This window comes from Poromitra crassiceps (assembly GCF_964638095.1).
Source record: "Poromitra crassiceps genome assembly, chromosome: 17".
Lineage (NCBI taxonomy): Eukaryota > Metazoa > Chordata > Actinopteri > Beryciformes > Melamphaidae > Poromitra > Poromitra crassiceps.
In genome coordinates, this window is record NC_139635.1 from 38901719 (window position 1) to 38914561 (window position 12843).

General features: G+C 44.4%; 1 protein-coding gene across 1 annotated transcript in view; it reads left to right on the forward strand.

Annotated features, from left to right (window-relative positions):
* astn1 (astrotactin 1) overlaps window positions 1-12843 on the forward strand; it is a gene marked incomplete at both ends in the record, with an annotated part of 525801 nt that overhangs the window by 452676 nt on the left and 60282 nt on the right. The window contains 3 exons of the mRNA XM_083653323.1: window positions 414-691; window positions 1618-1751; window positions 2302-2453. Of these exons, the coding sequence (XP_083509449.1) occupies window positions 414-691; window positions 1618-1751; window positions 2302-2453 (564 nt within the window). The remainder of the gene's footprint in view (window positions 1-413; window positions 692-1617; window positions 1752-2301; window positions 2454-12843) is intronic.

Genomic DNA, 12843 nt, shown 5'->3' on the forward strand with positions numbered 1-12843 from the left:
TCTGTCTGTCTGTCTGTCTATCATCTGTCTGTCTGTCTGTCTGTCTATCTATCATCTGTCTGTCTGTCTGTCTATCTATCGTCTGTCTGTCTGTCTGTCTGTCTGTCTGTCTGTCTGTCTGTCTGTCTGTCTATCTATCTGTCTGTCTGTCTGTCTGTCTGTCTATCTAAGAAGTCAATAAATGTAAAAACACTTTGACAATCAGCAAGGATATATCAATTTATCTTGCTTTTTATTGCTTTTGCTGCCAATTTTTGAATTTAGATTTTTGCTGTTGAATTCCAGCGTTACAGTAAGAGCCGTATAAACAAATAACTTACTATTTGTCTAACGATCGATTGCTCAATCCGTTAATCAGTCAGGCAGTCAATCGACCAACCAACCAACCAAATCCCTTCCCTCTATCCAACCAGGCAACTCCCCGTCGGAGGAGTCGGAGGAGCGCGACAAGGAGCCAAGGACGCTGACCTACCCGGCGTACATCGCCAGTCTCCTGGACACGGGCGCCAAGCGCATGGCGGCCGGCGTGCGCATGGACTGCTCCAGCCAGGGCCAGTGCCCGCGCTCCTGCCACCTCTGCCACATGAGCCCCGGGGCCGCCGGAGGGCGCCAACAGTCGGAGCCCGTCCTGCTGCAGATCACCAAGGCAGCGCCCCTCTATGAGCTGGTGTCCAACAACGAAACCTACCAGGTGTGTTTGCGTTGAAAGCGCTCTTCCTACAGATCCTGCTTGTTTCGATTTAGGCGCTATCTTTGTCGCTAAGCACTCGGTACTTTGGTGTTTCTGCACTGCTGTTCTCAGAGATCACCTGTCAATCAAACTGTGTGTCCAGTAACGGGGCCATCTTGTTCCTTGGAGTCTCTATTGATGCAGTTTTAGTTGCTGTAGGTGGCGCTGTGTCTTATTGTCCGATCAATCCTGCTGGCTATTGCTGCTCCTTCTAACAAACCACATTATTTTCTGTACGACAGAGGACGTAAAAAGCCCATGTGTATTTAGAACAGAGAATGTAATTTTTTTTCATGAACTGTTTGATTCACTATTATGTATCAATCAGTGTCAAAATTGGCATTTATTTATAGGAAAATGTTCTGGATGTCTGTACTTTAGATTTGGCATATGGGTGTGTGAAGATTAGAAAAATGAAGAACGCTACTCGTCTCTTCAGACTGCCAAAATTGTTGCTTGCATCTTCTCTTATCAGAAATCACACTGATTCAGTTACCTGTGGATGATTAAAGGAACAAATTACGTGTCATCTTTCGCTTGATTCAAATCAAAGTCGTTGGAATACTTTCACCCAGAGAAAGTAAAAAAAAAAAGTTTTACCATCTGTCATCGAAGCTACCATAGTGTGCGAGGAAGAAAGCTAATTATGACGAACATTGATCCAGGGCTGGTTGTAGGTCAGCCCCCCGGGGTGCGAGTCTGTCATCCTCAAGCGTATACAGCTGCTGCTGTTGATGAAGGATGCTATTTTGCTCTGTCCATTTCACGTTCTATCTCTCTCTCTCTCTATATATATATCTGTTGCCCTCTCTCTCTCTCCCTCCCTCTCTCCCTCTCTCTCTCTCTCTCTCTCTATCTGTTGCCCTCTCTCTCTCTCCCTCCCCTAGGCTCTTCAGGAAGCCATGATGAGCATGCTGTGGTGTTCGGGGAAGGGTGACGTCATCGACGACTGGTGCCGGTGCGACTCCAGAGCCTTTGGCGCCGACGGTCTGCCCACCTGCGCCCCACTTCCCCAGCCCATGTCAGTGGTTCTGGTTCGCAGTCACACTTAGAATAATAATAATATTGTTTTGGCCAAATATATGGCTCTCAAACTCACCTGTGGTAAACAACACCATTCATCATGTTCTGGCAGACGTGTTCATCCCAACCAAACCCTACAGCAGCTGATGTCGCTGATTTGGTTTGGCCTGCCCGCTTGAGAGGGTAGGGTAATCCGTGAAATGAGGTGTAGTGATTGGTTGGAATGGAAGCCCGCGGACACATGGGTCTCCATGGCACCGTGGTTGAGAGCAAGTCAGGCTGTCATGAATTCAGGAAAAAATGGCTGTTGTATATCCCCCAACCCCCCCCCCGCCCCACCTGCTGACCGACAAGTATCTTTGACGTTTTCAACGTGTTCATACATAATGGATACTGTTCGCTGTCAGTTACAGTAATAGGAACAAGTTGCTGACAACATTTTTCATCCGGTGAGCCAGTTTTGCATGTGTCTGTTGCCAGGCTGAAGCTCAGTTTTGCATGTGTCTGTTGCCAGGCTGAAGCTCAGTTTTGCATGTGTCTGTTGCCAGGCTGAAGCTGTCTCACACCTACGAGCCCAGCAGCTCACTGGTCATCATGGAGTGGAACCACACCGAGCCACCCATCGGGGTGCGCATCGTCGATTACCTCATCAGCCAGGAGAAGGTGACGGAGAGGACCGACCACTCCAAAGTTGAGACAGGTACCTTCGTCCACATGCGATCCATGTCGAGAATTCGCCCATTGAAATCAACGAGGCCCCCCCGACGCTTCCCCATCGCTTCTCAACAGAATGTGAAAATAGATCCGTGTTGCCAAGCAACCAATATAATATCAGCGTTGGCTAATACTGCTACTGAGCAACGGAATGTCCAGAAGGTCAAACCTGAATCACCGCAGAATAAATAAATAAATAATATTTGTTCTTCATACAGCAACAAAGTTTTGCCCTACTCCTATTGTTATATAAACTTCTAAGTTTACTCCCATAGAGACAGTCCGCATGTCTGGGAACGCCCACAAAATGTTAAATGGCTGGCACGCGAGTGGGGTAAAACTGCCGATATATCTCATGGGCTGACTCACCAAAAGACGGTGCTGCGGCTCTAAACTACAGGTTTGGGGGTTCTAGAGCAGAACACAAGACGTGTGCTCAGATGTGCGTTTACTACGGTGGTTAAATCCCCGATCGTGTCTGCCTGGGCTGGGCTATCAGCTAAATTCTAATTTTGCTGAATGGATAGAACGGGGTTTTTTACCCCACCCTGACCCTTCCCCCAGCCAGGCTGAGCCAGCTAACCAGCGTCTATTGTGGGCGTTCCTAGAGCCTGTATGGGCGTTCCCAGACATGCGGACTGTCTCTATTGTTTCCAATAGTTTCTGGACTGGCAAGCGGGCATGTTGTTGTTTGGTGTGGTTTTCCCTTTGGGATGGGTAATGAATGAGTCAGTTGGGAGGACTCTATTCGTATGGGCGACTGTTGGCCAGTGGCCACTGGCAGGCCCTTTGCGTGAATTTACCTTGGCTCAAACCACAAACCCTCCAGTTTACCAGTGCCATATGTCCACAAAAGTTTCATTTGCACTGTCTTATCCAGTCTGTTAGTCCTCAACTTTCGGCAGTATTTTGATGGTCAAGTCAAGTCAAGTTTATTTGTATAGCCCTAATTCACAAGCATTGTCTCAGAGGGCTTTACAGAGAATATGTCTAGCTACAGTAAGTCTTAGCTATAGCACTATCAATAAACAGGATGGAACAATCTTATATTAGAGAGAGGGGGGGGGGAGGAGAGAGAATGGGGGGAGAAGGGAGAGAGAGAGGGGAGAGAACAAAGGGGGGAGGGAGGGGAGAAGAGAGAGAACAAACAGGGTACACTGGGGCTGGACAACAGTTGAAATCAATATCACGATAATCACAGGGGTCATTTTCAATACACACACACAATACACAATATGGTTTATGTAAGCAAAGTTACCTTTACTAATCCAATTGTCATATTATCATTAGGGGTTCAAGCCCCGAAGAGGCTGGAAACCCTATTGTTTTTACTCTGATTTAATATTATTATTATTATTATTATTATTATTATTATTATTATTATTATTATTATTATTATTATTATTATTATTCCCGTTCTTCTGCCGCGATGCAAATTCCCGCGAGTTGGTACATCGCAGAGATCTGAAATTTGGCCCAATGACAGATATTGGTGGTTACTAGATGCTCTAGAAGTATTTTTCGAATCGGCCCGATGGGGCGCTATAACCAGTGATGTAACTCAAGCCATTTCTACTGCTACTACGACTACCACTACTGCTACTACTACTACAACAACTATTACTACTAGTATACTACTACTATTCAACCAGTCCCAAACCTCTCTGCCTAATGTGAAGTGGCATTTCTGACAGGCTATTATGCAATTTGGCCAAAAGGGGGCATGGCAGAGGCCCCAACTGTAAGTGGCCTAACACATAACTCCAGAAACTCACCAGATATTTGAAGGGATAAATTGTGTCCACACAACCACTGACACTTTTGGCCAAGGTCAAATCCATTGAACCCCTGCCATTGCCGCTTGCGGCTATATTTATTTATTATAATAATATATATTATTATATTTATAATTATTATAATATTTATTATATAATAATTATCTGGCAATTGTCATTATCATCACGATATGATACCACTGAAAGTCGTCTGTGTCTCTACTCTTTCGGGACTCTGCCAGTCCATAAGAGTTCTTGAAGCCAGGGGCATTTCAAGCAGATATCTCTCCAAACATGAAGTATTTCCCCAGGTGAACCCATCTTTAACATGAAGCCTTTCCCCAGGTGAGCCCATCTTTAAGTTTGTGTTGCAACAGCTGGTTAAAAAGACGCTCCATCTCATCTTTCACTTGTAGTTAAAAAGGCCTCCACAAGATGGCATTCATTAACAATATTGAAGTATTGCGGGTATCATACATAGATTAGCATGTTTATTAGACTGCCTCCTGTGGCGTCTCCTGCGCCAGGAAACTGGAAAAACTCATTCCATGAAACATAAAAGAAACACGCATAGGCAATTGTTATTTAAAGACTTGGGCTATTGCTATCTAATGTACTACTGTAATGGTTTCCATTGCATATGCAGAGAATCAACGTGTTTACTATCCAGAACTGTCTGCTTCCTTTATCAAGCAACACATTTGCTCAGAATGTAGCATCAGTACAGCACCTCTGTAGCTTTAAATTAGGCCAGTAATGCTTCTTTTTTGCCAACACTTCCCAGGCAGCTATTCATTAGATAAATTGCACCTGCATGTGTTTTGTAATCTTTCACACAGGTCTGGTGATTAGTTTACGTTTCATAATGGAGTCGGTGTCTGGGCCGGTTTTCCCCTCATGTTTTCACTAAAAGGAGAGTAACAGCGGAGGAGCCGTCGGAGCAGCGGGAGTGTGTGCAGCCCTGTCATCCATAACGGAGCGCCGAGCTTATTTGGCTAGACCGATATGAGCGGAAGCTTGCAGGAACAGGGGGCAGTTTATTTTAGCGGTAATGACCCAATCTATAACGCAGACTGCTACGGCTCCCTGTGAGGACCAAGGTTTGCTGTAAGCTTAATGAGAGAGTAAACTGCATTAGTCAAGGCACCGGGGATCATTCATCAATATATTCAGTAGGGGGGGGAGGAAAGCGGGGAGGGCGGTTTGCGGGGGGGGCACTGGGCGGGGGGGGGGGGGGGTGTTCTTTATTATTAGTGCCATTATAATCACTGCATCTTTCTTATGGGCTATGGGGTTTAGCAGTGTCAGTCTGGATTTCATTTGATAGCGCATGGCACTTATATCACTCACTGTTTCACAATTAACACATTCACTGCCAGCCGTTTTTTTTTTACTGTAGGTAGGTTCTGCCAGAGGGTTTTTTTGAGGATTCTGGCTCATCTTTCAAGACCCGAGGATTCTTTTCTGCTAAGATTTTGTGAACACACAATATCTCAAAAGAACTAATAGAATGTGTGCTTTCTCTGTCTAAAAGAGTTAGTTTGTAGAGTTAGTAGTTATGTAAGCATTAGCAGTTGAATACAGCATGGTTTCAGCGTCTGGAAATTTATTCTGAGATAAACGGCTTTTTGTGAAATTCGATAGAACAGTCACTTTAACCATTCATTTTTGGCATCAGTAAGACGTCAGACATCTAAACAATAGTTTTGAACAGTAATTTCCTCCATAACAGCAGGAAACCCCCCTCTGCTTCCAACTCCTCCCTCCGTGGGCGTTCTCCTCCGCCCTCCTTGGCGGAGGAGCCAGGCAGCAGCAACTCGTTTGTCACAGACCCGCTGCCTGGCTCCTGCCTGGCAGTCTGGATGGGGCTCGCTGGATGGGTTTCGCTCGTTTCTTGGCGGTCCGGTTGAGAGCTCTGATGAAGCTCTTGCGATTCTGGGCTTATTTATGGTGCGTGTTTCAAAGTGTGCATCCAGTCTATTCTTGGAACCCCCCACCGTTGCCACCGCTGTGCATCAGCGCGAAAGTGAAAGCGTTTTCGCCATCCATTTTACTGTATGAGAACGGCTTCCTCGCGCTTTTCCCTCCAGTTTTGGCTCGCCTCTTTCTACTGTGGAGAGACATGTCGCCACTCAGTGGGTCGGTAAAATAGATTATACACATTCAATACCTCCAATAGTGGTATAGGAGACGTAAAAGGGTTAGATCAACGTCCCACCGTCAAAAAAAAAAAATCTATTTTTTTGACGTAAAAACACGTCATTGGCAGTCAACCGTTGGATTTAGTTTGACGTAAAAACACCTCATTGGCAGTGAACGTGTTAAAGATGATTACACTCTAAAAAAACATTTCTGTAAGCAAGGGCCTAAAAATTTTCATAATAAAGATAGATCATGCTGGAAAAACAGGTGCTCGCTCTTTCAAAAGGTGAATCCTTCATTTTAGAATGGAACATTTCAATTGTTGTACCCTCAGTTGCTATGATTTCTATGGTATTTCCACCCAGATTCATACCTAACTGTAACATTTTTTCTTTCACGTTTGTAGAGCATTTTCCCATTTTTCTGAGTGCACTTACTAGAGGAGGTCATGAGTGGTCAAGCACCAAAACGAGCCACTCTGTCTGTGGCCTCTTCTAGGCATGAAGCACATGTTCTCCTGCCCAAACAAACAAACAAACAAACAAACAAACAAACCTGAAAACACAACATGTGACTAATGATGCACACCCACACTTCACACAATCAAGTACTGCACACTGGGGAGATGTGAAGCATCAGCAGTGCTGGTGCTTCACCTAAACCAATTAGTATTTTAGCACTTGAAAGAACAGAATTCCAATAACAGCCACATCTATAAAAGCATTCCATCCCTTTAGACAATTGGGCAATAGCCTCACTCAAAAGATTTTTTTTTATCCATGCTTCATTCTTCTCAGTTTACTTAGAATATGTCATTTAAATTAATGTTCTTAAAAAAAGAAAAAAAAATCTGTTTTGTTGCCAATGAGTCTCATATCTGGTCCCTTCAATGCATTTCTATGGGATTTTAGGGTGTAGGGTGCGACTCTGCTTTATATTGCTGGATCACTTCTATCACTATATATACAGTATATATAATATCTATATATAACATCTATATATACTATATATATATATATATCACTTGTGTTTCTTCATTGAATGAAAGTGCATGGATAAAGGACTCTGTGGAGGACAATTTAACGGTGCGTGTTGAAAAGTGACAATGTTGTCCCAACATGGAATATCATTTTAAAGGGAAATACGACCTTTCCCTTTCCATCTCCCAGTGTTATTGCATCCTGTGCCCTTTGAGAGTGCGTTCTGTATCGCCGCATCATTACCGCCGTGTTCCACAGCCTAAAAAAAACACAAAACAACACAAATATTTTGTCCCGGTCCCTAATCTGTGATGTCAAATTGATACAAGGAAGATAAACACAGAGCATGGCTACATAGTATCAAGGATGACGAGTCGATTTTCTGGCTGCGGCGCCATGATGTGTTGATTACTACTAATCTAAAGTTCAAACAAACTTCCTATCGGCTCACAGAAGTCAATCTTCCAGCCGGAGGAGACGTGCGTTGGTAGAACATCAAAGTTTTGGGCTCTCTGTCTGCAGCTTTTGGAAAGAGTTGATCATGGTCACAAACAATGAGAGCAACATCAATTTGGGACTACAGTCTGAAAAGTACAGATGGGGTCATTACTGCTAAAATAGCCTGCCATCGCTGTTACGGATGAGAGGGTGATACACAGATAGGGGCAAGACAGGCAGCCGGGGTAGTGCAGCGGTAGATTCCCTGCATACCGAATGAGGGTCGTGGGTTCGAGCCCCCCCGTGTTACCTCCGGCTTGGTCGGGGCGTCCATACAGGCACAATTGGCGTTGTCTGCGGGTGGGAAGCCCGGATTGGGAGTGTGTCTTGGCCGCTCCACTAGTGCCTCCTCTGGTCGGTCGAGACGCCTGTTCCGAGGGGGAGGGGAACTGGGGGGGAATAGTGTAATTCCCCCCCCGCCCCTGTGCTATGCTACGTCCTGCCGGTGACACTCCTCGCTGTCAGGTGAAAAGAAGCGGCTGCTGACTGCACATGCATCGGAGGAAGCATGTGCTAGTCAACAACTCTCCCCAGATCGGCAGAGGGGGTGGAGCAACGACCGGGTCAGCAGGGGGAATTGGCCAATTGCAATTGGGGTGAAAACGTGGCGGGAATCTGGAGAAAAAAAGAGGGATAGGGGCTAGACGGAATGTGCTTTCCCACTCGGATTGCCACTCTGGCATGCTCATGTGTCCAGGAAGGGGTGGCTGCCATGGAAGTTGTGGCGATGCCTGGGTGAAGGGGTGGCTGCCATGGAACTTCTCCAATAGAACCCGGCCAGCCCACTAGAAGCATTCATCCACATGTCCCATCCAAAGCCGCACCAGTACGCAGCCACTCTTGCTCGGCCCTTAAAGGATGGCATAGGTCTTTTGCAATCGGCTGATTGGGAAAGACTTTTCAAGTCTAGTATATTGTTACTCCAGGATTTTACTTTTTACCTGACTACTTTTTCGTCCAGGAAGTTTCCCCGAGCTCTGTTTTTTTTATAGTTATTCTGGACTTTACTTAATTAATACTAAATCTGTACTGATATGAGCTCATATAGAACCATCTGGGTGGATAAAGACCAAACATACTTTGGAAGGGCTATGCCAAAATGTATAATCCATACATTTTGGGGCCCCAACATGCACACAATTTTAAGATCTTCAATTTATTTCCATTATTCACTATTACAGGTCCTTGAATCATTCTCACTTAAGCACTTTTACTCTTCCAGTTGAGTAACATTGGACAGAATTTACTTCTGCTTAAGTAAAATATTCCCTTGCCCTGTTCACCCCTGCAAAACATTTCCCTCAAGACATACTAATATTAGTTTCATAAATCAGCATTTTTTTTCTAACTACGCTGGATTATGCCTCTCGAGCACGCCATATGTCTGCCTTTTTTATTTTTTTGCGTTAGTAACAGGATGTGAGAGACAAGAGACAAGACAAGAGACAAAGACCAGTCAGTACCTGCCTGCGAGACCAAATTGATGTTGGCTGCGAGTCAAGTCCACCGTGGACTCTCAGCCTGAGCTCCCCATCACGTCAACATTGTTTGAAGCAGCTGTTTTGACTTTGCGACCAGAGCACAGATATTTGTTGTTGTGTTGCTGGTTACAGTGTTAGAAAAGCTACTTAGAAAGACTAGTGTTACAAGTTGCAATGGTCTGAACTACATCAACGCTTACCCTCAGGGGAAATGTAGTTTTGTAAACTTAAGAAAAGTAGTGCAGTAGATGCAATGCGATACAGCAGAGGTTTTCAAAGTGGGAGGCGGCCTCCTCCAGGGGGCCTCCAAACAGTTTCAGGGGAGGCTCAGCGAACGGAAGTGAAAATTATGACATATTATGACATTAGTTATCAAGAGGAGATCACATGGAATAGCCTACATGTGTGTGATTTGGTTAAAGAGACAGTTCAGAGATACATTTACTTTTGGGGAATTTGACTGTTTTCCCCACTTTCCCAGAGTCAGAAACTAAGGAATGCCTTCAGACCAGTGGCCATTACAGGCAGTCTCTTTTTGAGTCCTATGCGGAAGTTGCCATACTCTCAAATGGCCAGTGGGGGGCGCAGCTTGTGTAACATCATCCCTGAACGTCCATTCAACTCTATGTGAAACGAGCCAACTTCTCTCTCGGTCTCTGTCTTAAATAAACACTTTACAAATGAGTTTATGGTCTGAAAAAACAATTTCAAGTATTTTTCATGCTCTCAAGGCTCCAGTTTTTTTAATTATAGCCCCATTTCGAGGAAAATAGGCGATATACTTCGGATATTGGGAAACAGTAATACCTCCGCCCGTTAGAGGCAGCAATGTGCCGCAAAGGCATCTAGTCTGCGGAAAGTACACGAATAAGAAAACCTAGCAAAACAAGGCTAGTATGGCTAGCAGATAGCAAGTCATACTTTAGCAAATTATCAGAAAATAGCGCTACTTTATGATATTTTAATAATGTTAGTAGACACACGTAACTGTATAGATGGCATACATGTAACGTGACGCTCATAACATGGCGGACCATTTAACGTTATCTAACGGTATGTAAAGTAGCCTAACGTTAAATGGTCTGTCCATGTTATACAGTAAGCGTCATAAGGTTATATGTTAACGGGACATAACATCACAAGTTTTTGCAGACTTGAATGCTGTTGGTCGTTTGTTCAATTTGCTTTTCTGTATGGTATTGGACATTTAAAAATGATACATACTTGTCTTGAGGCATCCGCCAAGCTCAGCAATTTGTTATCCTTATTTTAAAACATACTTTATCAGATCGATATAACTCAACATAGCCTAAGGTCTTGCACGAATATGTCTACTGGTAAATTAGGCATATATAGATAATCTACCAAGCAACACTTGATACAAATATAGGTAACCATTTCACAGCAGTACAGCCTACCATGGTGGAAAATTAACCATTCTTTAAGTTTGAATGATATCAAAATATATGTTGCATGGTGTAGCCTTTGTTTATGTCGAATTGTTACAGATAACCATATTTCAATAAATATAAATCATTTGTTGATTTGAAGCAGTCGGTTGGTTCTCCATCTTCATTCTTCTTCCTGGTCATTTGGTAGAAGCTGGTTCACTCGACATCAAATATCTTTATATCACATCTTATTAACAACCTGCCTGCTCTGACCAGACAACTATAATGGGCTCGTTCTATGAGATTTGGGGTACATTCGGGTACATGATTTACTTAGCACATAGCCTACACAACAAGGTTCTTTGTTGGCAATGTTTATTGACAAAAACACACTGGCAGATACATACCAAATGGCTCAAAGTAAATCTATCAAAAGTCTCAAATCTGTCAGCATTTAGCTTATGTTATTGCAATATCTTAGGTTGAACAACTGATGATCAGCAATATTCTCACAGTAATATGCACATGGGAATCAAAACGTAGCATTCATTTTCACAAATAATTTGACCAAGGGACAATGTGCCTCTGTTCTGTTGTGCTGTTCCTGCTCCACCATGGTACTCCGACGGCCATCCCTTGAAGAAACAAACGACACCGTGTTATATTTAATTACTATAACATAACGCCACCAAATTTCAGTTAAAGTAGGCTATAACGGTGCTCACACGTTAGCACACGATGCTAATCGAGCTAGCGTTAGCTTACAAACATGAGCATCACTCAAACAGTCCAACGAGTCCAACATAGCAGAGCACCAAGTGCGCGACCAAATCCACCTCAGTTATCAATTTTAGAGTTTGCCCAGAGATAAGTATAATAGCAGTTTACCTTGTGGAGGCTTAGCAGCAGCTAGCAGGCTGGAGACTCACACCAGGCACAATGCACCAGGATCACACCACACCATGGTCTCTTGGCCAGGCCCCGGACAAGACGGTGGTCGGCTGGCTGGACTCCTACTCGCCCATACCTTCGGACTAAAAGTTATTATATTTGTTGTCCTGGACCATTTCACCACTGCAACCAGCCAGCCAGCGAGCAAGCTAGCAAACAGAAGCGAACAACAAGATGGCAGTCGTTCAAGCCTGTGAGACAAATTCGGAAACTCCCCCGGCAGCCGCTAGGGGCAGCCGCCCCCTCCTCCTTCTTCTTCTTCTACTAGTGTTTTAACAGCCCTCTCTCCCCGTACTTCCGTGTAAAGTTAATCCATTCAACCAATCAACGATGAGCAGGAAGCGGGAGATTCAAGCCTCATTTTCTGCTATCAAAACCCAATGGGTGACGTCACGCTGGCTTCATCCATTCTATGTACTATCAATGCTTCAGACAGACCTTTTTGATGTATTTGGTGCAGTCTGAAGTATGTCAAACAGTAATGTCAGGTTATCTTGGCTCAATTGTTGACTTGAGTGTCTTTGGGATGGGGGGAGGGTGTCACATTTTTCCAAGCCTTGTCTGAGGGGAGGCCCACCGTCTCAGACTTTGAAAACCCCTGCCATACAGTATAATACTGTAGCCTACAGAAGCTCATTACTACCAAATTCATTCAGTAGGTAGCAAGTTGACTGTGTATGGTGGGGCAGGTTGGACACAAAATGACCAAAACAGCAATGAACGACTAAAAACTCTCCAGATTTGAATTTAGTTAACCGCCAAGCAGTTTAAAGTGATAATCTAGAAGATTTTCATGTAAATAAATGTCTGTAAAGTCACTATATATCGCCAACACAAGTTAACACAATGGTGATTGAGCCTATGGCCTATTGATGAAAGCCTTTGCATCTCTCTGTATTGCAACATTAATGAACTTGTGACGACACTTTCTCCGCCCCACTTTTATGATCCCACTGGAGATTTGGGCAGAACGCACCCTGCGCCCGCCTATGCAGCAGTCAAGCACTGGGATTGGCCAGGAGCGAGCCTTTTGTTGTCTTTTGACAGCTCAAATGTCCCCCCCCCACACACACACACACACCCCCCGCCCAGCCGCCCACGTGTCATAGCGATCTCCAGTGGGATCCATAATAACACACCGCTGACCAACTTCTTCTT